The sequence below is a fragment of the Echinops telfairi genome, unplaced genomic scaffold (genome assembly GCF_000313985.2).
Source record: "Echinops telfairi isolate 266 unplaced genomic scaffold, ASM31398v2 ScPeMD7_7469;HRSCAF=8507_1, whole genome shotgun sequence".
In the NCBI taxonomy this organism is placed as follows: Eukaryota; Metazoa; Chordata; class Mammalia; order Afrosoricida; family Tenrecidae; genus Echinops; species Echinops telfairi.
This window is the reverse complement of record NW_022111373.1, coordinates 74,812,185-74,838,661: the sequence shown is the minus strand read 5'-3', so window position 1 is coordinate 74,838,661 and position 26,477 is coordinate 74,812,185. Positions and strand designations below refer to the sequence as shown.

Sequence of the window (26,477 nt, the reverse complement as noted above, 5' to 3'; positions counted from 1 at the left end):
GCCATACAGCTGCTCTCTAAAGTTTCCAAGGGTGTAAATCTTCAGCTTTCCCCAGTGTAGCACCATGCTCAACCACTGCGTCTCTTGGGCTTCTTTCAGTGGTCAGAGTACTCTGTAAATGTTTCCAAAAAACCAAACTATATACCATCAAGTCTAACCTAACTCAGAGCAATCCTACAGGACAGGGGAGAACTGTTCCTGTGAGTGTCCCAGTCTGTAATGCTTCCCCAGAGTGGAAAGCCTCTTGCTCCCTGGAGCTGAGGGTGGTTTAGAATTGCTGATCTCAAGGGTACCAGCCCAACCCATAACCACTACGTCACTAGGGCTCCTCTGGAAACTGTAAATGTTTAGCATTTTTCTCTTTCTTTTTTAAATAAAGGAAACTTCTAGCTAGTTTTCTCTTTTTCCTTGAAAGGATGTGTGCTCCATGTTGTCCCTCAACACACACACACAGATTATGGGGTGACAAAGACATAGCATTTTCTCTGTCCTTCATCGTTGCTCCAGGTGAGGTAGGAGGGCGTGCTTTTAGGAACACAGCCCCAGACAGGGACTCACCCTCAGCAACTAGCCCCCTGACCTGCCCTTGGCTAGCTGTCTCTGAGGGGCTGGTGGAATGTGGAGAAGTGAGAATGGGGAGTGGTGCTAACACGGTTTCGGGTATCATTGCCTAACTGGCTCAGTTTGATCCTAACACAAGCATCTGAGAATATGGGTTTTTGCCTGAGCTCAGCTGTGGAGTAGAGTGCAAATGTATGCAAATACTGCATGCACTGTGGCTAAGGCTCCTTGCACAGTGGCCAGCCTGGATGGGTTCTGGCCTGGGTTTGGGAGTGGCTTCCTGCCACAAGTCTTACTTCCTCATGTTGGGGCTGAGATGGACAACCCCTGGGGTTGACAGACCTGGGAAGGACAGACAGACACAGCTGAGCAAGTGGCTGATTTCTGTCCACTGGATTCTTGAAAGACTGGGAGAGAAAGGAGAGAGCAGGATGGGAGAAGAAAAGGGGTGCATGTTAAGCACTGGGTCCCCTGTCAGGCTCTGGTCCAGGGGACACTTCTGCCTCAATTCTCTCCATCCACCCTCTCCAGAAACCTTGTGAAGGTGGATGTTTATTCCCCTTTTTTGAGTCTAAAGCTAAGGCTCCGGGCACTGGTATAGCAAATTGGGGTAGGGAACAGTGGAGCTGTCTGTGTGTGCTGTGCCCCCACCTCCCACCCGCTTCAGACAGTACATGTTGCATTGTCTGTAAACCCCAAACTCACACCTGTGACCATAGAGTTGATTCCAACCCTTAGCACCCCAGCCCCCCACCCCCGCCCCCTAGGATGGAGCGGAACTGCCCCGGGGGCGTTCCAGGCAATCATCTCCCATTGTTCTCTCCCATTGTTCTCTCCCCAGGGTGGGTTTGGACTGCCCACTTTTCTGTGGGCAGCCTAAACCTTTGCCACCAGGCCTTGAAATCACGAATAAACCGAACTGCTCTGCACATCTAAACAGTCGGTGACAAAAGCAACATTCCTTCAGGGCCCCGCTCCTACCACGCACCCACCAAGCCACCCCTTAACTCACAGCGCAGGGCATTGATCCTTACCCTGAATCACCAGCTGGCTGTGATTAACCCCCACCCGCGACCCCAGCCCCAGCTGTAAGAAGCCTCTCCAGGGCTGGGCCGCTGGGCCCTCCCAAGGCAGTCTTGGGCCTCTTGTCCTCACCCAGTCTGACACTTCTTGTGTTGTCACTTTGTGGCAGTGGTTCTCAACCTGTGGGTTGCGACCCCTTTCACAGGGGTTGCCCGATTCATAACAGTAGCAAAATTACAGTTATGAAGTAGCAACGAAAATAATTTTATGGTTGGGGGGTGGGGAGTCAGCACAACATGAGGAATGGTATGAAGGGTCTGGGCATGAGGAAGGTGGAGAACCATTGCTTTATGGGCATCTCATCTCTCTAGCAGAGATTATAAACTTGTGTTTATCCCCATGGAATGTAGAACACATGTTTCACTCCTCAGCAGACATTGAGAAATGTGTGTGTGTGTGTGTGTGTGTGTGTTAACCAGTTTGCATTCTGTTGTAATCCCTCGGCTAAATTAAATGAGATTACGTGCCTTCATCTAAGAGGGCCAGCATTCATGACTAAAGGGTGATGTGTATAAATCGTATAAGGATCTGGTATCCTCTGGTCCCTTGTCCCAGACAAGGGGGCCCTGCCCAGCCCGGGGACAACAGTAGCACAGTTCTTTGGGCTGTAGCACATTGCATCCGAGGGGGTGGCCCTGGGGAAAAATGTGTTTGGGAGGGGAAAAAAGTGTTTGGGAGGGGAAAAAAATGCTTGTGAAATAAGAAAGTAGCTGGTGGTAACAGACCCCAGGAAGCAAGGAATCTTTGGGCACAGTGCGCATGGTTCAGTGCTCAGCCACTGACCGAGGTGGCAGTTTGAACCCACTCAGCTGCCTCAAGACAGGCCCGATGATCAGTCACAGGCCTGGTTACCCTTTGGAGCAATTCTCTTCTGCAGACATGGGGTCGCCAGGCATCAAAATGAACTCAGGAGCCATTGGTTGATAGTGTCCTGTTTTATAGAAGGGGGATATGGAGGTGACCCACCGATGCCCCTTGATTTCCCATGAGGGGTGGCACAGCTGGGAGAGAGACAAGCTAACCTTCAACCACTAGATTGAAAACTCCACAAAAGCAGGGGGTGGCTGGCTTCTGTTCACTGTGGCAGTGACACCCCCGCACAGTGGCTGGCTCAGAGGGAGCCAGGACTGCTACAAACAACTCTCAGATCACGGGCCTCAAGGCATTATGCCCGGTAATAGGAAAGGACAGTTGGTATTTCGTGAGAAATCTTGCAGAATGCCAGCGTTCCGGGGATGCACACCTGGCCTGAGTTTCCGATATGGGATGCCGTTAAGTTCCAGAAAGTCTAGCTAGAGGAGTTGGCTGGTGAGCTGGAATTTTTACAACAAAGCCAGCCACGATGAGAACAGCCTGCCGACAAAACCTCGAAGGCTACCTACAGACACAGTGAGGCACCCTAAGACCAAGTTATGGCAAACCCCCTGTGTTTCAGTTGGGGGTTGTCTTTCTAAGTCAGGAAAGTTAGCCAGCAAGTCATAGGAAAGGTGTCTTCACTTCCACCGCGTATGTGACCGTCGTCTGGTGATACCAGTGTGGATAAGCAGGGGAAGCAGCCAGCCCCAAACAGGTGGGGGAGAGCCTCCAGGGCCCTTGACTCCTCACTGCCTGGAGAGATGTTGCTGGCAGAGCTTCTTACATTCAGAGCCCACTTTCCCCTCGCTGCCCACACGTTTGCCACTGGTTTAACTGAACCTTAAGCCATCGAATTTGCCCTTTGGGCCTATAACTCAGAGCTGGGAGGGATGGCTAAGATGTTACATAATATAATAACCAAGTTGACATTCCAGAATTCCTCTCCAAGCCCAATCCCAAGAAGGTGAACTTTAAATAGAATTTTAAATGTTTCCCTTTAATGAAGAAAACTCAGGTGGGCTGGTATCGGGAGAGGTGGGCCTAGCCTACCAGGATTTCCATGAAGGGAATATAACTTGAGTTATGTGAGTTCGTGGCATGGCATCCTGCCCTATGCTGCTGGTGTACGCTCTGAGGTTGGGCCACAGCTGCCCAGGCCCAGGGAGGTTCGGGCAGGGCGGGTTAGAGGATAGCAGGGAAGACTATCCCAGGAGCCCTATTCAGCCCCGCTGTCCATGAGCTGGGTGGCTGGCACGTCTGGAAAATGAAACAGGAGCCCGTCCTGGTCTGACGTCCACTCTGATGGCGTGGTGCATGGTGGCAGAGGGAAGCTGGGCGGGGAGGATCTGAGAGCCATGTTCTCTTGAGACATGGACTGAGGAACCAGGGGTTGGGGGGATACGGTTTGGACTAAAGAAATAACTGGCTTTAGATTATTGAACTACATCCTGTGTATGTTTTGAAGCAGGACCGAATTGGGCTGCTATCTGCAAGGTCAGGAGTTCAAAACCACTGCTGCTCCGTAGGAGAACGATGGGGCTCTCGATTCCCAGAAAGGGTTACAGTTTGGGAAACTCCCAGTGGCAGTTCTGCCCTCTCCTATACATCGGTCACTAGGAGCTGGCATCATCTCGATGGCAGTGAGTGTCTTTTGTTTCTTGAGGTTTCAAAGACACTGACCAGTGCAGATATGGTGGGGAGACAACGTTTGCTTAGCTATGCAAACATCCTCAGAGCCGGCTGACTTGCCTGGGAGTCCCACCAGGGCTCGGAGCATGAAGGCCTCAACAAGAATGGAGAGTGACTATGGCAGAGAGCATTGGCGGGGAGATTCTGCTCCATGCCTTGTAGCCCACAGAGTCAAGCCCAGTTCCGTAGTTTGGGGTGAGGTGAGGTGCCACTTTGCTTGCAGCCTCTGTCCAGCCACCTCCCCCCACCCCCATGACACAGCCTCCACTTTGTCCAGCAGCACGCCCTAGTTCCTCCTCTTTGAGCCATGCTTGCTTAGGCTTCTGTCTGCATGCCATTCTCTCTGGCCGGAATGGCCCTCCGAAGCTCTGCGTCTTTAGGTTTAGTTAAGTAAGCTTCCCTTTATTGATTGCCGAAGCCCTGGCTGTGTCATGGGTTACATGTTGGGCTGTTAGCCACAAGGCCAGCAGTCGGAGCCCACCACTTGCTCCACCGTAGATAGATGAGGTTGTCTGTACCTGCAGTGGTTTACAAGGCTTAGAAACCCAAAGGGACAGTTTACTCTGTAAGGTGACTGTAAGGAAATTGACTTGATGGTTTCTGGCTATTGGGTTTCTATTGATCGCCTACTACACCCTCTCTCTCTCATTGCCATCAAGTGGATTCGGATTCACAGCGGCTCTGTAGGACAGAATAGAACTGCCCTTGTGGGTTTCTGTGTGAAGCCGGGTTGACTAGAGAAACAACTCCAGAGACACCCCCTCTAAGTGTAAGAAAGAGCTTTATATCAAGGAGTAATTGTATATCAAGAAAACATCCCAGCCCAGTCCAACTCAAGTCCATAAGTCTGATACTAGCCCATAAACCCTCTTCAGACTCCCACGGCCACATGCAATGATGCAAAAGGCAGGAAGATCACGGGGCCGGTGGTGAAAAGTCTTATGGATCCAATGGTGGTGGAAGCTTCACGGGGTTCTTCCGGGCCTCCATGCGGCTCCTCAGCACGATGGTGAAGGCAGAGACAGAGAGGGGCCCACCTCCAGAGAGCCATTTGTCTTGGTGGCACCTCCAAATGACTTCCTCAAGCTGGGACCTGATTGACAGGCTAAACTCCACCCATATCTTATTACAGGTGCCATGTTGGCACAAAAACAACTATCACAGCTCCCAAGACTGTAACTTTTTAATGGGAATAGAAAGCGGCTGGTGGTTTAGAACTGCTGACCCTTGTGGTTGACGGCTCAGCACATAACCCACTGTACCACCGCTACTACACTCAAGGCCCTGCTGAGGTATATTATGTATACTATTTCATGAATGCCTCGTAGCAGTGCTTTGAGTAGATGCGGGGGGGCCCCCTTTTACAGGTGAGGAAACAGACCCAGAATGGCTGAGTCAAAAGCTAGTGTGTTGGTTTCATATTTCTGCGGTAATCATAACCACGAAACATGAAAACATGTTTTTGTGGCATTGAAACAAAAAAACACGAGGTTTTCATCTTATAGTCTGGAGGTCCAAAGTCTGGAATCTGTTTCACTGACTACGTTGAATCAGCTCTATTCCTTCTGTAAGCTTTAGGGTGGGCTATGTTCTCCTGCCTTTTCTGGCTCTCAGGGTTGCTTGTTGGAGCTCCGGTGGGGTCATGGATTCCGCGTTGGCCTGCTAACCACAAGGTCAGTGGTTTGGAACTACCAGCCCGTTTACAAGAGAAAGTTAAGGCTTTCTACTCCTGTAAAGAATTGCAGTCTCTGAAACCCTCTGGGGCAGTTCTGCCCTGTCCTCCAAGGTCTGTGAGTCGGTGTTGACTCCATGGCCGTGAGTTTGGTTTCCCCAGTGTGCTTACATTCCTTGGTCCATGGCTTCTTCATCAAAGCCAGCAGCATCCTCTCTCTCCCTAACTGTAACTCCCCTGTCTCTCTCTTACAAGGATCTAGATGATCTCCCCAGCTCAAGATCCTTCATTTAATCATATCTACAAAACCCCTTTTGCTGTGTAAATTAACATATTCACAGGTCTGGGACTTGATCATCCACATCTTTAACCGAAACCAGGAAACCAACTCCACTGCTGTCAATCAGTAACAACTCAGAGTGACCCTCTATAGGAGTTCTGAGACTGTCCCTCTTTATGGGGGGCAGAGAGCCTCATCTTTCTCCCAAAAGGGGCAGCTAGTGAATTTGAACCACCACAAAAATAAACAAAGAACAACAAAAAAACCAACTCCCATCAGTTTGTTTCCAGCTCATTGTGACCTTATATGACCTTTCCAAGGTTGTAAATCTTTACAGGAGCAGATAGCCTCGTCATAGCTGGTGGATTCGAACCACCAACCTTGTAGTTAGCCAAAATGTGCCTAGCCCACAGAGACACTGGGGCCCCTTAGGGGGCCAGCATTCAGCCACAGGCTGACCTTTGCTAAGTAGATGTTCTCTTGCACCCCATGTGGAGAGGGTACCTCCCAGGACCCCTACCTGTTCCCCAGCCCCCTAGAGCTACATCCACTTGTTAATCCAGACCCTGCCCATGGAGGGATTCAGCCGCAGTCTGTGAATGGATCTTGCTATTCTAGTATATTCTTTTGCTAACAGATGGTGAAACAGGTCTAGCAAGCTATAAATAGATTCTTACTCATGAATATGCAAATTAATTGGACTTCATCAAGAGACCCTAACCCAAACAGAAAGACACACAACTGGACAGAAAGCAGGCCAAGAAAGTCCTACAAAGTTAGAAGTTCAAATATCTTTCTTTTTTGCAAATGTACATTTAATCACACAGGACAGAAGATGTCTGGGCTTTTATTCTGTAATGGTTCTAAGACTGTCTCCATTCAATGCAAACAAGAAGAGGAAGAAGTCGTGGCAGAACAGGAGAAGTGATACACACTTGATGATGATCAGATCGATTTGAATATGACTCATGGCTTAGAGTCTAGTCCATGCTCTAGCGTTTTGATGGCTTGCACTTCATGGGTCTTCCACTGCGCGGCCACCTCATTTGCTAATGATCATCTGGATTGGGAGCCTGGATTGATAGTAGAACTGTGCGGATCTGCAGTGCTGGGGACCACTGACATCCCTTTCGAAAGAGCTAAACATCTTCTTCCCAACTTGCCTACATTAGGATGATAAATTTGGGTCATGAAATGTACTGTAGGAGCTGCCATTGGATATTCTTCTGGAAGGAACAGTTCAAGTTTACAAGTCCCCTCCTCAAAAGGAGAATCCTGCGGGCCAGCAATAACCACATGAAAATAATGGACCTTGCTCTCATCTGGTTCTGCTTTAATGCCGGGAACTGGGCCTGCCAGGAAACGCTGGGTTTCCTTGAGAATCCTGCTGGGCAGTCCGGCCGTCTGGTCAGATCCCAAGTTCGGCCTCTGGTCTCTGGTCTGGTCTTCAGCTCTGTTCACCTGGCGCATGAGTCAGGAGGTCAAATTTCTTAAGAACCCGCAAGTCCATTTTCACCCCAATGAGGCTCTTTTCTTTGTGGGAGTTCTTCTTGGGTGGCTGTGTCGATCTGTTTTAGAGAGCGGATCAGGATAGGGGTTCCCGTGTACTCTGTTCTTCTAGATGCAGGGGACTCCCTGTCTCAGGAGTATTCTTACGTTTTAGGTCATCTCTGCTGGTTACCTTTCTACTCCTTCCCTTCAGGTCCATAATCCACATTTTCAACCTTTCACGTCCAATCGGAAGAGTGTTCTTTATAAACACGAGTTGCACTTAGTCGGCAGACATGGGTTATCTTCTTTTCCACAAATGCTTCTGGCTGGACGCCTGCCCAGGGCCTTTTCTGCCCGCTCAGAGGCTCCCGAGAGGCACCCCATTGCCCTCCTAAACCAGAGCTCAGCTGGGCCTCTGGCTGTAGTCTGCAGACAGGGTGGAGGCTCAAGGGCCTTGGGTGTCTCTCCCTCCCTGCTCTCCTCCACGCCCTCTCTCTCAGATGCCACCCCAACCCCCCACTTCGCTATTTTCGGCTGCTTTTATTTTGTCTTTTTTCTCCTCTAACTAGCCTTCTCCATCGGCTGAGGTTTCCCCAGCTACAAGCATCCACTGTATCCTCGTGCAGATAGCCTTTCTCAGTTTGTCCTTTAAGGAACCCTGGTGGCATAGCGGGCTCCACGTTGCTCTGATAACTGCAAGGTCAGCAGTTTGAAACCACCAGCCACTCCTCGGGAGAAAGGGCTTTCTACTCCCTTAAAGAATTGCCGTCTTGGAAACTCACGCGGGCAGTTCTGCTTGGTCCAGGAGGGTCTTGATGAACCAGAACAGACACATTGGCAGTGGTAGCTTGTTAGTTCGTCCTCGTCCTGGTTGCTGAAAGACCTTGAAAGCGCCTTGCAGCCGCTTCCTGCCACGAAGGCCTTGTTTTCCCCATCCCGAGCCACCCAGTGAAGTTTCCCACGTAGACTGCCATTACGTACGAGGGGACTCTAGAAAATTCGTGGGAAAATTCCATTATCTCTCAACCTTCATTTTCCACAGACATGTAGCAGCTCTCTCAGACATTCTTTATTTGCCCTTTGAATGGTGGGAATGCATTCACTTTGCCTTTTAAATGGTGGGAATAATCATGGTTTGCACTTGGAAACGGTTATTTAACTTTTAGAAAAGAATATTCTGTAGTCACTTTTTCAGCTCAAGCCTGTAGATGAGTTGAAAAGCCAGGTGTTACAGTGTTGTAGAGGAGGATTTTCTCATACGTTCTTTGACAGCTAACGAACAGTGAGAAGAGTGAGACATTTTACATTGTGACATGAGACATGGATTGTTGCTTGTTTTGACATGGGTGTTTAAGGTGTAAAGATAATAGTGTGTGTGTGTGTGTGTGTGTGTGTTTCACAGGATAATACCCACTTCTGCATGCTTGCTTTCTGCTGTTTTCTACACTGGATTTTTGTCAGTGTTCATTGTTGTTGCCATGTGCCCACCAGCCAGCCGCCCTGTGTACAACTAACTGCTCGCAAGGTTTCCACCGCCAGGGTTTTTAGAAGTAGACCGGCAGGCCCTTCTTCCTAGCTTCTCTTCGTCTGGAAGCTCTGCTGAAATCCGGCCACGCTGGGCGACCCTGCTGGCATTTGAATGATCAGTGGCATGGCTTCCAGCCTCACAACCCCATGTCAGCGTTCACAGTGCGATAAGCTGGCGAGGGGTGAATGTCTGCAGGACCGCCTTGTAAATGGATTTCATCGCTGTGACTAAGCTTCTCCGGGTATTTCAGAACAGTGCTGCGGGAGGGTGACTTTTCCCATGGTTAGCAGTCGCAGGCCTGGCTTACTTTGTGAGAAGAGTTCTGCTTTCCTAGAAATGCTGTTTATGATGGCTTTATCATATCTGCGGTCTGCCTCATTTGAGGGCAGGTTTGGAAACGGTTGTAAATCATGGCTTTCGAGAGGGAGCTTGCGTGATAGGATGTGCCTCAAGGGATCAGATTTGGGGCCAGGCCTGACTCGGTTCAAATGGTGCCTCCTCCACTTTCTGGCGTGTGGTATGACTTGAGATTAGTGACTGAGCCGCTCTGCTTTCACTTACAGAACAGGACTTACAGTGCTTGTCTCCTAGAGTTAAGGACGTTCGAGGAAGTGACGTTGCCGGTTTCTAGTAAACGCCCAACAAATGCTTCAAGGTTTTCCTATTCTTTTTTTTTTTTTTTTCCAGTTAGTTCAAGGATCGTTTATTGGTCTTTAGGAGTGTTTTCCAGCCCAGTCTGTTGGAGCACCACGTCCTGGCCCCAAAGTCCACCTTCAGATTTCCCTGGGGACCTTGCCGCTCCATTCCCTTGCTGTTCGCTGCACCCCCCAAAGATTGTCCTATTCCCACTCCTCCCTAGACCCCAGAAGCCTTTGAGGAGTTAATATGAAGCAGAGTATCTCAGTGTAAAACTGTAAAAAACAAACACAAAGATTTTGTCCTTCATTTCCTTCAAGTAAATATGCATAGAATACTTATTTTGCCTTTAAAAATGTTTTCATTTGGAAAGTTTCAAATGTACACAAAAATGAAGAGCAGCCTAATTACTCCCATGACCACCATCGGCTTCCCCATCATTAAAATAGGAGCAATCTTTCCCTCCAACTGAATAACTCTAAAGCAAATTCCAGTCATCATATCATTGCATCCATGTATATTCTAACAATCTGCCCCCCCACAATAACCACAATATTATAATGCCTTTTAAAGGTTGACAATTCCTCAATACCATCTAATATCCCCTCAGGGCTCCCAGGGCTCCGATTGTCTCAGAAATGCCTCCCAAGATTTGGGTTGTGCAAATCAGGATCAGACCAGGCCCACCACGGCATCTGATTGATAGTTCTCTTGATTCTTCTTTCATCTCTGGACTGTTTCCCTGAGTCCAGAGCCCCTTGTATTGCTGTTTGTTGGTCCGAGGAACAAGGTCATTTGTCTTGGTAGCTTTTCCATATCTGGGACCTGCTAACTGCACCTTTTAGAGTTAGCTGACAACTCTTTCTGTAACATAGTCGGTATTATACCCAAAGACTTAATGAGTGCAGGTTAAGTTTTTTGCTAACCCACCTCAGAGGTGGCACTGTGTACTTCCTATTACATCACCTCAAGGCTGTCTCTCTTTTTGTGGGTTCAGGTATTTCTAATCTAATCCACCCATCATCGTGTCCCCCCTCCGCCTTTCATCTAAACTATTTTAGCACCGGTGATTAGCATTGGACTAAATCCCTTGTTTCATCACGAGCTTTAAAACAAGTGATCTTCTAAACCATTGTTTCAAGAACCAAAGTCTGACTGCGTATACACCACCTGAATTTAGAGACACTTCAAGAATAGATTCGCTGCATTGAACACTAATGACCAGGGGTGCTGTGGAATAACATCCAGGGTCTTAGGCATGGAGAAAGCAAGAAGTCAGTCGAAGGTCAGAAGAGACGCTGAAACTTGTTCTTGAAGGTAGAGGAGCTAAAGCGAAAGGAAGGAACGATGCAATTGCCGACCAGATTTCAAAGCATAGCTTGAGAAAACTAAGTACAAAGTGTCATAATAAAGTGTGCGGAGACCTGGTGTCAGAAAACCCACGGGGAAGAATATCCGTAGCATTCCTCAACAGCTGAAGAACAGTGCAAGCTGCAAGTTGCACTACTGAATCGGTGCTCGTGGACGTAACAGTCAAGAGCTCAACCTGCGGTTGCCTTGACTAAATCTGCTGCCCAAGACCTCTTTACAGAATGGAACAACAAAGATGTTGCCTTGACGACTGAGGGGCGCCTGACCCAAGCCATGGTCCATTGAGACTTGGGCACTGAATAAAGAAGACAGAAGAGAGTGACTATGTTGGAAAGTGCCATGGACTGCTGAAAGAACAAACCGATCTGTGTTAGAAGAAGAAAGGCCAGGGGCCCCTTAGAAACAAGGATGGTGAGACTTCATCTGACATACGTTGGACATGTTGTCGGGAGGGACCGGTCCCTGGAGAAGGGCAGCACGTTTGGTACAGCGGAGGGGCAGTGAAAAAGAGGAAGGCTCTCAATGCGATGGACTGACACAGTGCTGCATCAGTGGGCTGCTCAGGCATTGGGACGATTTTCAGTATGGCAACAGGACCGACCATGCCGTGTTCCGTTCTGCTGTGTATGTAGAGGGTCGCTATGTGTTGGAACCGACTTTGGTGGCAGCCAACAAAAACAAGCCACAAAAGCCCTGTAGGCAGAACTGTGACTCAGAACTGCAGTGGGCACGTCCTGATGAACTAGCTGCCAGGATCAAATAACACCTGAGAGATCATCTTTACACCTCTGTCTCCAGGCCAGACGTCATACAAATCAGAGGAAAATGTTGCCTGATTCACCAGTTTTCGAAATCTCCAGTTAAGGAATCCATACTTCAGCTCATGGTGATATGTTGCATTAAATAACCAAACTACTCTAGTGTCATTTAGAGAAAACAAGTGAACCCTAGCAAGAAGTATGGGAACTAATTTTTAGAACCTGGGCTGGATTTGTAAGTGTGTGGAACCGCAGCTGAACAACAGAAACACAGATGAATCACGAGGCTCTTTGGCAAGCTGTCAAGGAATTCCTCCTTGACCTGTGAACTGTGCTAGGAGCAGAAGAAAAGTGAGATACTTCAACTTGAGTTTCAGCCTAAGGGGCTTGAGCAGATTGGAAATATCTAGCAGACTGGAAATTCCTGCTGGTTTGCTCATTCTTTGATGCTGGCATACATCTGTATTTTTAAATTCTGAGTTTCTTTTAATTCTATTACCATTAGAATTTCAAGCATATGATAGTCACAAGAAATGTAGCAAGTTAGGCTTTGCTATTTATTCAAGGGATTAATGATTCTTCCTGGGTGGATATAATGTTCCTCTCAATGGGTATAAGATACCTGTCGTGAGCCATGAACTACCAGAGAAGGTCTAAGCGGGGAAGAATATTTTAAAAATTAATAGTTATTGAATAAAGCCCAATGGCTGTACTTTCTAAGCTCTCGTGATAGGTCGGAGCCCTGGGGGATGGTTAGGCATTGTCGGTCAGCAGCCACCCCAGGGGAGAGAGGTGAACCTTTCTACTACTCCTGTAAGCAGTTACAGTGTTGGAAACCCACGGGGCAGTTCTGTCTTGTCTTGTATAGTTGTTGAGTGAGTATTGACTTGAGAGCAGTGAGTTTGGTTTGGAGCCCTGGTTGCCTAGAGGTTATGCATACGGCTACTAACCACACAGCCAGCAGTTCGAGCCACCAGCCGCTCCACAAGAGAAAGATGAGGTTTTCTACTCCTGTGAAGAGTTACATCAGGTCTCTATAAATGCAGCATTCGGCATTGGCTTGATACCAGTGAATTTGACTTTTAAAAAGAGTTACAGTCTCAGAAACCCACAGGGGGACTTCTGCCCTGCCCTATAGGGTCGCCATGACTCAATCTCAGTGGCAGTGAGGGTTTTTTTTGAGAGAAATAGCTTAATTTTAAGTACTGAGTACTTTATGCTTTACAAATGGTATCACTCCTTTAGGTAGTATCTTGAGACGCACGCATATACATAAACACAGACTTTTTGCCTCCATTCAAGGTGCCACAAAGGCCTTTAATCTGGCCAGTCTCCCAGAAGTGCAGAGAATTGCATGTGTCACTGCACAGTTCCTCCAGGTCAGCATTTTTAAGGACACACGTCATTGTGGCATTAAAGTGCCAGAGCCCTGTCCATTCCATTCTTACCACTCCCACACTCCATTAAGTCCTTGAATGACCTCAATTCCCACACAGTTGGTACCAATGCCAGGTCTCCGTGTAACTCCGTGAGTGCGCAGAAGCGCCGAAGGCTGGAACTGCATATACTTTATGTGCAGTTCATGCTCTTCGTCTTGGGGACAATTGAAACTGTACTAAATAGGAGACGATGGAGAAGGGTTAGATTCCACAGAGTCGGAAATGACTGGGAGTGAGCAGATGATGGCATCTAAATGCAAGCTCCATGGAAGGCAGGAGGGGGATAAAATCAGAATGCTGTGTATTGCATTAATTTGTATTGATTGAGCACAGGTCTTGTTTCACATGCGATGCTTCCCCCTGCCGGAATCTGTAGTCCAGACAAGTCTAGGAATCCCACTGTAAGGCTTTTGTCCTTGAATTCAGAGAGAGGTTAGGTGACAGCAGGACAAGCCAATATTCCAATGCACAACTGTGACTGGAAGCTAATTTAAGGAATGTCCACCCCATGCAAGGCAGTCTACTGAAATTCTGAGATTGATACAATGGCTCTTGCCCTCAAGAAGCAATCTGGACACCTCGGAATCTTTACTGGCACATCCCTGGAGAAATGTGTCCTTGCCCTGTGGCAGGTCTACAGCCAGGCCACCCCTGTGTTCATTCACTTGTAGAGGCAGTTGGTCCACTACTTTTTGGTGCTCTGAACTGTTAATGCTCTAGTTGTATTCTTCAATTTGGAAATAGATGACAATCCAATATACTGTATTTTCTAATCCCAGAACTACTGTTGTTGTTTCAATAGAAGACAAAAAGTCAAACAGCAGTTTCTTTGATGTTCCCTGTTGCTACATTCATTTCCATGAACTCTTTTCCTTTATTGAATATAGCTCCCTACCGTCAAGTCCATTCCGAGTCCTGATGATCGCCCTATATGATGGGGTAGAATGGTCACAGCAGGAGAAAGTTTCATCTCCCTTCCACAGAGCATCCATTGGTTTTGAACTGCTGACCTTCCTGTTAACAGCCCAATAACTAATCCACTGTGCCACCAAGCTGTGGTGAATTCCTTTAAATCCCTGTCTGCTTATTCCATTGTTTGAGTCAGCTTAGGGTTAGTTTTCATTGATTGTCCTTTTTTTTTTTTTGGCTTGATGCACCTGATTTGGGATTTATCCTGGACATTGTCTTAGGAACACTCTGGATTTTGTTATATCCCCCCAACAAGAGTGCTGATGATTTTGCTTTAGCAGGCAATTGACTTGGTGGCACTGAAAATTTTCTCTCTTGAGCAAAAGCTTAAATCTCACTTCATTGTTAAAACTTTTAAGCAGAGTTGATTTGAGTCTTCCGCACACATGCTTGGTTCAGGGGTCAGCCAGAGTCTGTGGAAGTAGTTATACTGATTCAGGGGCTCCCCTCTCTGCTTTTCCTTTCTGGGATTCTCTTCTTACTTTCTAGTGACTGTGGTTGTCCTGAACTCTGCCATTGGCTCTTTGGACCAGAAAGACTGCAGGTCTTTTTTTTTTTTATTATCAAAATATTGAGTTATTGCTCTACATATCCTCCATCTAGGTCTATACACTTCCTTTTTTTAAGTAGTTTTATTCGCACTTCATCCGTATGTCATACAATTCAGTAGTTCAATCATGTCAAAAAGGGTTGTACAATCATCACCAAAGTCAATTCTGGAACAGTTTATTCTTAATTGTACTCAGTGTTACTTGTGTAATTATTTTTTTAATTGTGGCAAACATATGCACAACAAGACATTCTCCAATTCAGCAACTTTTACATGAATAGGTCAGTGCCATTGATTATACTCTTTGTGTTGTACAACCATTTTTGATACTGTTTTCCAAATTATTCCACCACCATCATCATCAACTCAGTGCCCTGAGCAAGAGCTCTGCCTCCTTCACCCATGCCAGTCATCACTGGTCAAGTTTGGGTTCTCTGTTTTCATGGTTCTCTTGATACAATATTCACATATCATACATTTCCATAGTTAAATCGCATTCTTTCATTGACTTTTTAAACATCAACTAACAATATAAACAGTTGTATATACATTATTACGATCAGGTCTAATGCTCCCGCCCACATTCATTGTTTGCTCCCCAAATGGCCTCACCTTCCCACTCACCTCCCCCACCCCCACCCTATCTCCAATAAACCATGGACTCAGCTATCGTCTCTGTGCACCCACTGCTTCTGTGCTTCACAAACCGGGAACCCAATACAAAGAATAAAAAACCAAAAGAAGAAAATTAAAATAATATAAAGATAAAAATTAAAATTAAGAGTAAGAAAGAAAAAACACATTAATATTTTAAAAGCCAGAGAAGAAATTTCTGTCATGGAACAAGTGAGAAATATTTGAGTCTAGAGCAAATTCAGGTTGGGTCAAGAGGGAGGTCAACGGACCAAGTGTCATATGATACCGTGGTTCGCTCCACCGTAATCAAGTTCACAATAAAGGCCTACAGCTCTTCTCTCGGAGTGTTAGCCGTCCTGTGTGGCGCTGCCTGGGCAGCTCCCTGCGAGAAGATAGGACCCAGGAGACCGCTGGCCTGCTTTCCCTTCGTCCAGATTTCACGCTTGACTCCCCACCTAACAGCCTTCCCGTCTTTGATTTTTAATTTTATTGATTTATTTTGGTCCGGAGTTTATAGATCTTATTTGAGAGAAAGTTGGATCTGGTGGGATGTTTAAGAACCGTATCAGAGCCCCCTAGTTTACTGGACTGTGCCTCTCTATGTGAATTTTCATTTACAGGAATGGCTTCCCTGCTGAAAAAGAAAACCACAAAGGTTTTCTTTTAACTTGTAGCTCATTTTAAAATCCTGTTACATTTTTCCTTTTTTTATTAATGATTTTATTGGGGGTTTCTTACAAATCTTATGACAATCCATCATTCCATTGTATTGAGTACACTTGTACATATGTTGCCATCAACATTTCCAAAACATTTCCCGAGTGACCCGCTTGTCCTATCTTTGTGAAACATTTCCTTGTTGGAGACCTTGTCCTTTTTCCTCTTTGGTTGATCTCCTCCCTCCTCAACTTCCCAGAATCCATCAAAGGCTCTTTGTCCCTGTCTCCTCGTGGCAGACTTTTACCGGAGTTCCTTGAAAGCAGGAGCTGGTTGAATTCCTGCTACAGGGTACATTTATTTGCCCTACATTTCAAATGGATATTTTGGACAGGAAATAAGCCCCACTGTCGTCGAGGCTATTTTGCCTGAGGACAACCTCACAAGACAAGGGTTCGCGGTAGATCCTCCTATAGAAGGAAGCAGGCAGCCTTGTCTTTCTCCCAGGAAGTGACTAGTGAGCTCAAAGCAGCCGGACTGTTCGTCACTGGACCACAAGTGAAGCAGGTTCGCAGCGGAGGCCTTCTTCTGACATCCGGTGGATACTCAAAAAGCCTGATTAGACTGGCATGCAACATTTTATCAACTGAGGAAGGGGACCTGCCGGGTGCGAGTGGCCCAGAACATCTGCTGAGGAAGGAAACAGGATAGCTGGTGTAGTAGGTCCATTGTGGTTGTATTTGGAAATTGTCCAAGAGGCTGTGGTTTTGAACTACATGCAAACGGCTCCAGAAAGTTCACAGGAAAGTGGAACTAAAACATAATGGGATTTTCCCCTTAGAAATTGTTTAAGCCCCCTTCTGTGAGGAGAGATCTGGGGCATTCCACCATATAAACAAGCTGTTAACCAAAAGGTTGATGGTTGTAATCAACCCACAGACTCCTTTGAAGAAAGATATGGCAACATCTTTCCCTTTTAAAACATCATCCGTTGAAAATCCTGTGAAGCACAGTTCTACTTTGACACACATAAGCTCGTCATAAGTTAAAGTCAGCTTTACTGAGCTGATTACTTTGTAGAGAAACTAAATACAGTAAAAGAAAATTACTGTCTGTGTTAGGCATGGTCCTCTAGAGAAACAAAACCAGGGGACTTATGATTTTATTTGTATATATAAATACATATTATTTATATATAGGTTTATATATATTTATATATGTATATATATAAATATATATATATATATTTATATATATTTATAAACATAGGTTTATACAGTGAGCAGGAATGTAACAGCTAATTAGTCCACACATCAGTACTGAGGGCTCAGTTCAACTCACTTTCTTGGAACAGTTAATATACTGAAGGTCCTAAGGTCATGGAAGCTGCAGGTCCAAGGTCCAAGGTCATGGAAGCAGACAATGGAGTCTGTCCTCAGGAAAGACAAGCAAAGTGTCCTTCAGGCAGCAGACGGCAGGGTGGGGCAGCAACAGTATCTCCAGAGCTTAGTGAAGTATGCCCCTATGGGGTGTGGAGATGTATGCACTGTAGTGTGATCCGCCAGCCTCCAGGTCAAGTGATGTGTGCACCAGCAGCATGTCAAAGGAGGGCTCAATGGAACCTCAGCGATGCACGGCAAGGCAGCACAATCCATGAGTTGGCTCACCCCACAGTAGTGTAACACACAGTTGAGCCAACGGCAGCAGAGTGCCGGTCCAAGAAACGATGCCAACTGCGGAAAGTATTTATCTCAGTCACCCTCCAATCAAGCTGTGACCTGATTAAACTCCACCCACATGTTCCTATGAAGGCCTAACTATACATCTAACTATCACACTGTCCTAATATCCATGGAATAGAGAGCCTTTCTCTACGTTTGCCTCTAGCTTCATCACCTTTTAGAAGTTCCCTCAAGATGAAATAAAATAATAAAAAAGGAAGCCTTCTCATTTTCCATTGGAAGGGATGGGTGTCACGAATAATGGTTGCAAGCTGAATGGAGACATGTGCCTGTGGAGGTATGTAGTGGAGAAGAAAGGAGATAAAGTACTTGCTAAATATGGGGGAGAGTGAGTCAAGTGGTATGGGTACAAAATCAGAAATCTTTCTTAAACAAAAGTATCAAAATGTGAAGCTATTGTTTCTCAACATAACCTCCAAATCTGTACACTTCTGAAGAAAGTGTGTCCCCTTTCTAGCCCTTCCCCCAAGAATTCAGTACTCTCCAGTTTACAGCTGTGTTTGGCATGCTTGAGGGCCTTGAGTCATGTTCTTTGAGTGTAGAGAACAAACAGAGTTTGAAGGGTCAAGATCAGCCACAGGGTGGGTGAGGTAACCTTTTCCGATGATACTCTCTTTGCAATCCTTGATACCTTTGCCAAATGAGCAGATTCATTGTCATGATTCAAAAATTCCTCAGTACAATGTTCCTGGCCTTTTCCTCATCAATGCAGTTTTTCATTTTCTTAAGACTTCTAAATAATAAGCCTCCATAATCATCCTGTTCCCTTTGAGAAAATCTATCAAGACCCCTTGTTATCTCCAAAAAACAGTTTCCATAGCCTTCTGAGCTGAACTCTTTGGCTTGAACTGAACTGGCTTGGCCGATACCTTGTGGGATAAACATTGGACTTCTAACCACAAGAGCAATGGTTCAAACCCACCAGCTGCTCTTCAAGAGAGAGATGAGGCTGTCTGCTCTTAAAAAGATTTGCCAAGCTTCAGAAACTTTGTATATAGCCACTCTGAGTTGGAATCAACTTGATAGCAGTGGGTTTTAGCAGATAAATGCAGAAGCCACTGATGTGATTGAACCTCTTTTTTTAAGTGGACTCTAACAAGACTAAGAAGTATATTACTAAGAGAATTTACCTGCAGCCATCTACAAATTGTACAGATGTGTTTTGTTTGTAATAATCCCACACATGTGTAACTGGAGCACTAGTAGCAACACTGTTTTACTCCCACTCCTGTTTTGCTCACATTCATCAAAGACCCCAAACAAAAAATCATCGTGTGAATGAGGGGGAGTGCAGAGTGGAGGCCCAAAGCCCATCTGTAGGCAACTGGACATCCCCTTACAGAAGGGTCACGGGGAGGAGATGAGCCAGTCAGGGTGCAGTGTAGCAATGATGAAACATACAACTTTCTTGTAATTCTTTAATGCTCCGCCCTCCCCACTATCATGATCCCAATTCTACCTTACAAATCCGGCTAGACCAGAGGATGTACATTGGTACAGATAGGAGTTGGAAACACAGGGAATCCAGGACAGATTAACCCCTCAGGACCAGTGGTGAGAGTAGTGATACCAGGAGGAGAAGGGGAAGGTGGGGTAGAAAGGAGGAACCGATTGCAATGATCTACATATAACCCCCTCCCTGGGGGACGGACAACAGGAACTTGGGTGAAGGGAGACATTGGACAGTGTAAGACATGAAAAAAATGCATATAAATTATCAAGGGTTTGTGAGGGAGCGAGGGTGGGAGAGGGAGGGGGGAAATGAGGAGCTGATACCAAGGGCTCAAGTAGAAAGAAAATGTTTTGAAAATGATGATGGCAACAAATGTATAAATGTGCTTGACATAAGGGATCTATGTAAGGATTGTGATGAAATTGTACGAGCTCCCCAGTAAAATGATTGTTTTTTTAATGAAAATGTTTTGTTTATTATAGATGGTGGTTAGTATAAAAAAGAAACCATAAGAGGGGACAAGAATATGATTTGTGGGGAAAAAAGGATGTCAGTAAATGTCTATCAAGATTAAGATGGCCTCAAAAAAAGCTTTGTACAGCAGGCCTCAGGAAGAGTGTATATATGTAGCTTGCAAGTTGGCCTTGAGAAATCAAGGCTAAAAAATAAATTGTAACGTTGGATTATGTGAAGAAAAATGCTGCATCAGAATTGGAGGAAGGCTTATTAGCAACCCATGATTTACAGATGGCACAACTTTGAATGCTGAATGTAAGGACGACTTGAAGCATTTGTTAATGAAGAGCAAGGATTACAGCACCTTCAGTATGGATTACAGCTACATTTAAAGAAAGGCAACATCCTCCCAATTGGACCAATAGTTGACATCAGGGTGAACAGAAAAGGTAGACGTTTTCAAGGATTTCATTTTGCTGTTATCCACAATCGATGCTCATGTGAGCAGCAGTCAAAAGATAAAGCAGTGGTTCTCAACCTTACGATGCCACGACCCTTTAATAGAGTTCCTCATGTTGTGGTGACCCCCCAACCATAAAATGATTTTTACTGCTGCTTCATGACTGTCATTTTGCTACTGTTATGAATTAGGTGACCCCTGTGAAAGGGTGGTTCGACCCCCAAAGGGGTCATGTTCCGTAGGTTGAGAACCGCTCAGATAGAGGGTGCATTGCATTAGGAAAGTCTGCTGCACAAGACCTTTAAAGGGTTGAAAAGCAAGGAGGTTACATTGAGGACTAGGGTACACCTGCCCCAAGCCATGGTCTTTTCAGTTGCCTCATATGCACTTGTGAAAGATGGACATTGAATAAGCAAGACCAAAGAAGAATTTATTAATTTGAATTGCAGTGCTGGTGAAGAATATTGAAGGTACTGTGGACTGCTAAAAGAACAAACAAATTCGTCTTGGAAGATGAAGAACCAGAATGCCCCTTAGAATTAGGGATGGGGCACCTTCGTCTTACGTACTTTAAACGGGTTGTCAGGAGAAGCCAGTCCCTGGAGAAGGACATCCTACTTAGTAAAGTGGGGCAGCAGCAAAGAAGAGAAAGCCCCTCAAGGAGACGATGGACACAGTGGCCGCAGCAGTGGCTCAGGCTTAGGAACAACTGTGCGGATGGCACGGGACCAGAGACAGTGGTCCATTCTATTGTGCACAGGGTTGCTATGACCAGAATCCTCTCGATGGCGCCTGACAACAACCTTGTGAAACTTTAACTTCTACAGTGAGCCTCATTTAAAATGTTGAAAAGCAAGGGGGTCACTGAGGACTAAGGTGCCCGTGACTCCAGTCATGATCTTTTCAGTGATCTCATATGCATGTGCACGTTGGGCAGTGAATACGGAAGACTTCAGGAGAATGGGTGCATGTCAGTTGCTGGTGAAGAATATTGAAAGTACTAACAAACCTGTCGTGGAAGGAGTATAGCCAGAATGCTGCCTTAGAAGAGGGGATGGGGGGGACTTTGACTCACGTACTTGGAACATGTTATCAGGAGAGGCCAGTCCCTGTAAAAGGACATCATGCTTGGTAAAATAGAGGGGCAGAAAAAAAGAGGAATACCCTCAATGTGATGGATGGACACAGTGGCTACAGCATTGGGCTGAAAATAACAATTTGGAGGGTGGTACAGGACCGGGCATCATTTTGTTCTGTTCATAGGGTTGTTGTGCGTCAGCACCGACGGGAGGACAACTAACAACAACAACATTGCATGTTCTGTGCAACCCTAAGCCCCGTGATTTTAGTCACACACCCCTTTCCCTGTACCTCCGTAAACACGTTTGCCTCTTCCTTGCAATGTTGGAGCACCTGGGTGAATTTTCACTAGGTGCTGCCTGATCCAGATCGCTTTACTCTGTCAATAAAACTCTTAGCTTTATTTAAAAAAAAATAAATCACTGTGATTTGCTTTTCCCTCCCTCATGACAAGGGCTTCAATCTTTCCTGGTGTATTCAGGTCACCTCGAAAAGTCTAGCGTTGTTCTCCATCCTCCGAGGAACAGAGTGTGAAAGGCATTTGCTTGTGCCATAACAATGTGCGTATGATCCTGCAATCTCTCTGAAAAACAAAACACAGCATATGCATGCCTGTGTTTATCACAGCAATTTCTACATAGCAAAACAATGGAAATAATCAAAAACGCTGCCTGCAGAGGATTGTGTGCATCCTTAAAAAACAATGACAGGCCTCACCAAACACCTCAGGACATTGACAAAATGGGAGGATATTATATGCAGCAAAGTTAGTCAACCTCATAAATATAAATATTTCAGGACACCATGATTATAAAGGTAAAAAATGGTTTTCACGCCAAAGGAAAAGACAATGGTGAGGCCAGAGCTGAGGGGGAGAGGGAAGGGACAGAGGGGTAAGGAGGGCAGGTGGTTGGGAAAAGAAAAGAAGAAAAAGGAGGGCTAAGGCTAAGGCTAGGGAAAGAAAGAAAAAGATCCATGTACAGGTGTCGTGGTAGTTACATAAGCTGTTGCCAACTTGAGATTTAAGAGTGAAGGGGTGGAGTTTAGCTTGTCAATTAGACCGCAGCTTCATGACCTCATTTGGAGGTGCTAAGGAGATAAATAGTTTGCTGGAGGCAGGACACACAGACACTCCCTGCAAGACATTCCTGTTGACAAGACACATGGAGCTCCGCTAGAGCCCTGGAGCTGAAGGAGCCACGTGGAGACTCCTGCCAGCGCTGAGATGCTTCCGCTGCCACTGGATCCACAAGACTTTCCACCCACTGGCCTGTGATCTTCCTGCATTCAACATCATTGTATGTGCTGTGAAGACTATATGGGCTATTATTGGACATAGGGGCTAATATCGAACTTAAGGACTTGATCTGGACCGGGCTGGGATGTTTGCTTAATAGACAATTACTCTTTGATATAAAGCTCTTTCTTATTCACATAGGAGTCTCCCTGGATTTGTTTCTCTAGTCTACCCGGACTAACACAGGATATTGTGGGATACTATCACTATTTGGATGAGTTGTTTGGATGTGTGAGTACATATAGTATGCTTTTCATTGTATGTATTATATTCCATAAAGGGGGGTGGGGTGGAGAATAATAACAAATAAAATGTACATTGACGATAAGAGAGACGGGTCACAGCGTTGAGAACCTTCCAGATCCCTGACCCGACAGACCTGAAGCTGGTCTGAGTTGTCATAAAAGGGGCCAAATAAAAGTGAAACTGACTTCAATTCCTTTGTGACACACGGGCTAGTGTCAAACCAACGCACCAAGAAAATGGGCAATGTTTTTGTTAGCAAATTCTCGAATGCATCCTGTTCTGGACCACCCACGCCCCAGGAAGAAACAAATAATAATAAGCAAGCATTAGACGTATTTTCTACTCCTCTCTAGTGCCTGTTCGATTCAGTCATTTTTACATTTTTCCTTTCAGAATCAAAACCAGGAAACGATTCCCTGAGGCCCCGGACATTTGTCTTCCGGAACCCCGCGGATGTTTTTGAACCCTTCTCACACGAGGATTTTAAGGAGGAAAATGGAAGTAATTCAACGGAAAGCAGGCTCACCAACAGAAGCCACCTGCCCAAGCCTCCCCAAAGCTTCGTCTCGGCCCAAGCCCTGGGTTACCTGACCAGCCCCTGGCTGACCCTCTTCATCCCGTCTGTGTACACCGGCGTGTTTATCATGAGCCTTCCTCTGAACGTCCTGGCCATCGCGGTGTTCCTCGGGAAGATGAAGGTCAGGAAGCCGGCGATGGTGTACATGCTGCACCTGGCCACGGCGGACGTGCTGTTTGTGGCCGCGCTCCCCTTTAAGATCAGCTATTACTTCTCCGGAAGCGACTGGAAATTCGGGTCGGAGATGTGCCGCTTGGTCACGGCGGCGTTTTACTGCAACATGTACGCCTCCATCATGCTCATGACGGCCATCAGCATTGACCGCTTCCTGGCCGTGGTGTACCCCATGCAGTCCCTCTCCTGGCGCACGCTGGGGAGGGCGTCCTTCGCCTGTCTGGCCATCTGGGCGGTGGCCATCGGCGGAGTGGTGCCGCTGGTCCTCAAAGAACAGACCACGCAGGTCCCCGGCCTCAACATCACCACGTGCCACGACGTGCTCGACCAAACGGCGCAGGACAGCTTCTACGCGTCCTACTTCACCGCCTTCTCGGCCGTCTTCTTCTTCGTGCCGCTGGCCGTCTCCACCGTCTGTTACACGTGCATCATCCGGTGCCTGAGCTCCTCCACCGTCGCCAACCACAGCAAGAAGACGCGGGCCTTGTTCCTGTCGGCTGCCGTCTTCTGCATCTTCATCCTGTGCTTTGGACCCACGAACGTCCTCCTGATAGTGCACTACTCCCTCCTGTCTTCCAGCGTGTCCATGGAGGCTGCCTACTTCACCTACCTGCTCTGTGTCTGCGTCAGCAGCGTCAGCTGTTGCATCGACCCCATGATTTACTACTACGCGTCCTCCGACTGCCAGCGGTACCTCTGCGGCCTCCTGTGCTGCAAAGAAAGTGCCGACCCCACCAGTTACAACAGCAGCGGCCAGCTAATGGCAAGTAAAGTGGACACGGGCTCGACTAACTTGAATAACAGTCTCTACAAAAAGCTGCTCATTTAGGAAAGGGGACTGCCCTGGGCTACAAAGGGAAAGGAAGGGGTAGATAGCCTGGGGATTCTTTCCAGCGGTCTCTGCTTAAGAGAAAGTGCTGCCTGCACCATCTGAAACAGCCAGTGTATTACTTGCATGCCTCCTCCTTATGAGAGCCGCTGAGCATCTATGTTGGCTTGTTACTGGGAGGGAGAACAGGAATAAAGACAGTGTTATTCAGAACGGCATATGGCCAGTATACAGTACACACTGAATGCTACCTTCTGATATATTTAGTTGATATACATATATGCATATATATATTTGCAAGACAGTATTAAAAGGGTACTTTGAAGACCCCCCCACCAGAGATTATAGGGATAACTTCTGATTTAATATGCAGAAGCTAGGCTGCTAAGGTTTCATCCCAAACACCTGAAATGCCCATCAGTAGTGACAGATTTCAGGGTTTGGACGTCAGCTTTTGCAAATATATTGAAATTGTTCAATAGCAGTGTTTAAATTATTAAAGGGATAAGACTTAGTACATTTCTTGTGTACAAAAATGTCCTATTAAACATAATCGCCGTCATAAATCTTTAAAACATTTTAACAGGCGAAAACCCCTCCTTTGGGCATGCCCCTCCACAGAAAGGAGGCTGCGTCCACTAGGAACCTCAGCTCAGCTTTTGGGGAGTCGCAGGGGGTGCGGCTGCTCCCCCTGCTCAACCTGAGGCTGCAGGTCTTCAAGTGCCGGCAGCAGACACAGCCAGGCCCCAGTCAGAAACCCACCAGCCAGAGCTGCCGGCAGTTTGCGCTGAGCATCCCAGGTCACTGAGAGCTGGGGGCCACCACATTTGCCCCATCCTCATGTGAACTCATCATGCTTATTAGAACTTGGCAAAGCAGGAAATGCTGTCCTAGGAGGTGGTGAATATAAAAGGCTTTCTCTACCCTTTTTAAAAATAAAAAGAGCCTTCATTTCCAGTACTTACCCTGCAAAGGCCAGCTCTCACAGGAGAACACTGCCCTGGGGCCAGAGGAGTGGCCACAATGTGCTTGCTATGGGCACGATGACCGTGCTGGGGTAGCAAGTTGAATGAGACTCGGACATACAGCCTCCAAACAGAACAAAATGGAAAGCAACACAGACTGACACATAGTTACAGGAGCGTATGAGATATGTGTGATAAGTATGTTCTCATAGAAAGAATCACTTCTAGCCAGTGCCACCAACCGTGTATCACGCAAACAAGGTCTGCTGGTTGAGTGAAGGAACTCCTGGGCTACTCCTTCCTGTGGCCGCATCTTGAGAAGGAAACCCAGTGCAACCCAGGGAGTCTGCGTATTAAATCATCCCTCCAGTCTGCATTGGTTAGACGAAGGTTTTTCCCTAAATTACTCACATCAGTTTTTGAAGTGTTAATGGACTTTCAAACCGAGCAAAATTCCTCAATATTTTCATTTTAGTTTTTCTTAATTGGGAAAAGAAAAAAAATCTTACGTGGTGATTTTTTAAAAATCATTTTATTGGGGGCTCATATAGCTCTTATCACAATTTACACATCCATCCATTGTGTCAAGCACATTTGTACATTTGTTGCCATCATCGTTTTCAAAACATTTGCTTTCTATTTGAGCCCTTGGTATCAGCTCCTCATTTTTCCCCTCCCTCCCCCATCCTTCCTCCCTCACGAACCCTTGATAATGTATAGATTATTATTTTTTCATGTCTTACACTGACTGATGTCTCCCCGTGGTGATTTTTAACAACATTTATAAACCCATGGTGGGTATCAAGTAAATAAAAATTCTTATTCGTTTGGAAAAATAACTTGAAATTTAGGTGCAATGTACAGTTTTTCTTATGGGGAAAAATGGAGGCATTTGTTAAACAAAAGAATGGAAACTTGCCAGGCAAATGTGTACCTATTTAAAAGAGCAAACTATTTCTAAGTACCATAGAATAATTTACATCAAAGTAATATAACTGAACATTTTGTAAGTAGAAATTAGCA

General features: G+C 46.3%; 1 protein-coding gene and 1 pseudogene across 1 annotated transcript in view; one reads left to right on the top strand and one right to left on the bottom strand.

The window, feature by feature from the left end:
- The window catches only part of F2R (coagulation factor II thrombin receptor), a 27,155-nt gene extending 1,177 nt beyond the window's left edge, over positions 1-25,978 (top strand). Inside the window, exon 2 of the mRNA XM_045285217.1 lies at positions 23,303-25,978. Within this exon, the coding sequence (XP_045141152.1) occupies positions 23,303-24,489 (1,187 nt within the window). The 3' untranslated portion in view covers positions 24,490-25,978. The remainder of the gene's footprint in view (positions 1-23,302) is intronic.
- On the bottom strand, positions 6,988-7,610 carry LOC101652825 (annotated as a pseudogene).
- Positions 25,979-26,477: the final 499 nt, after the last annotated feature.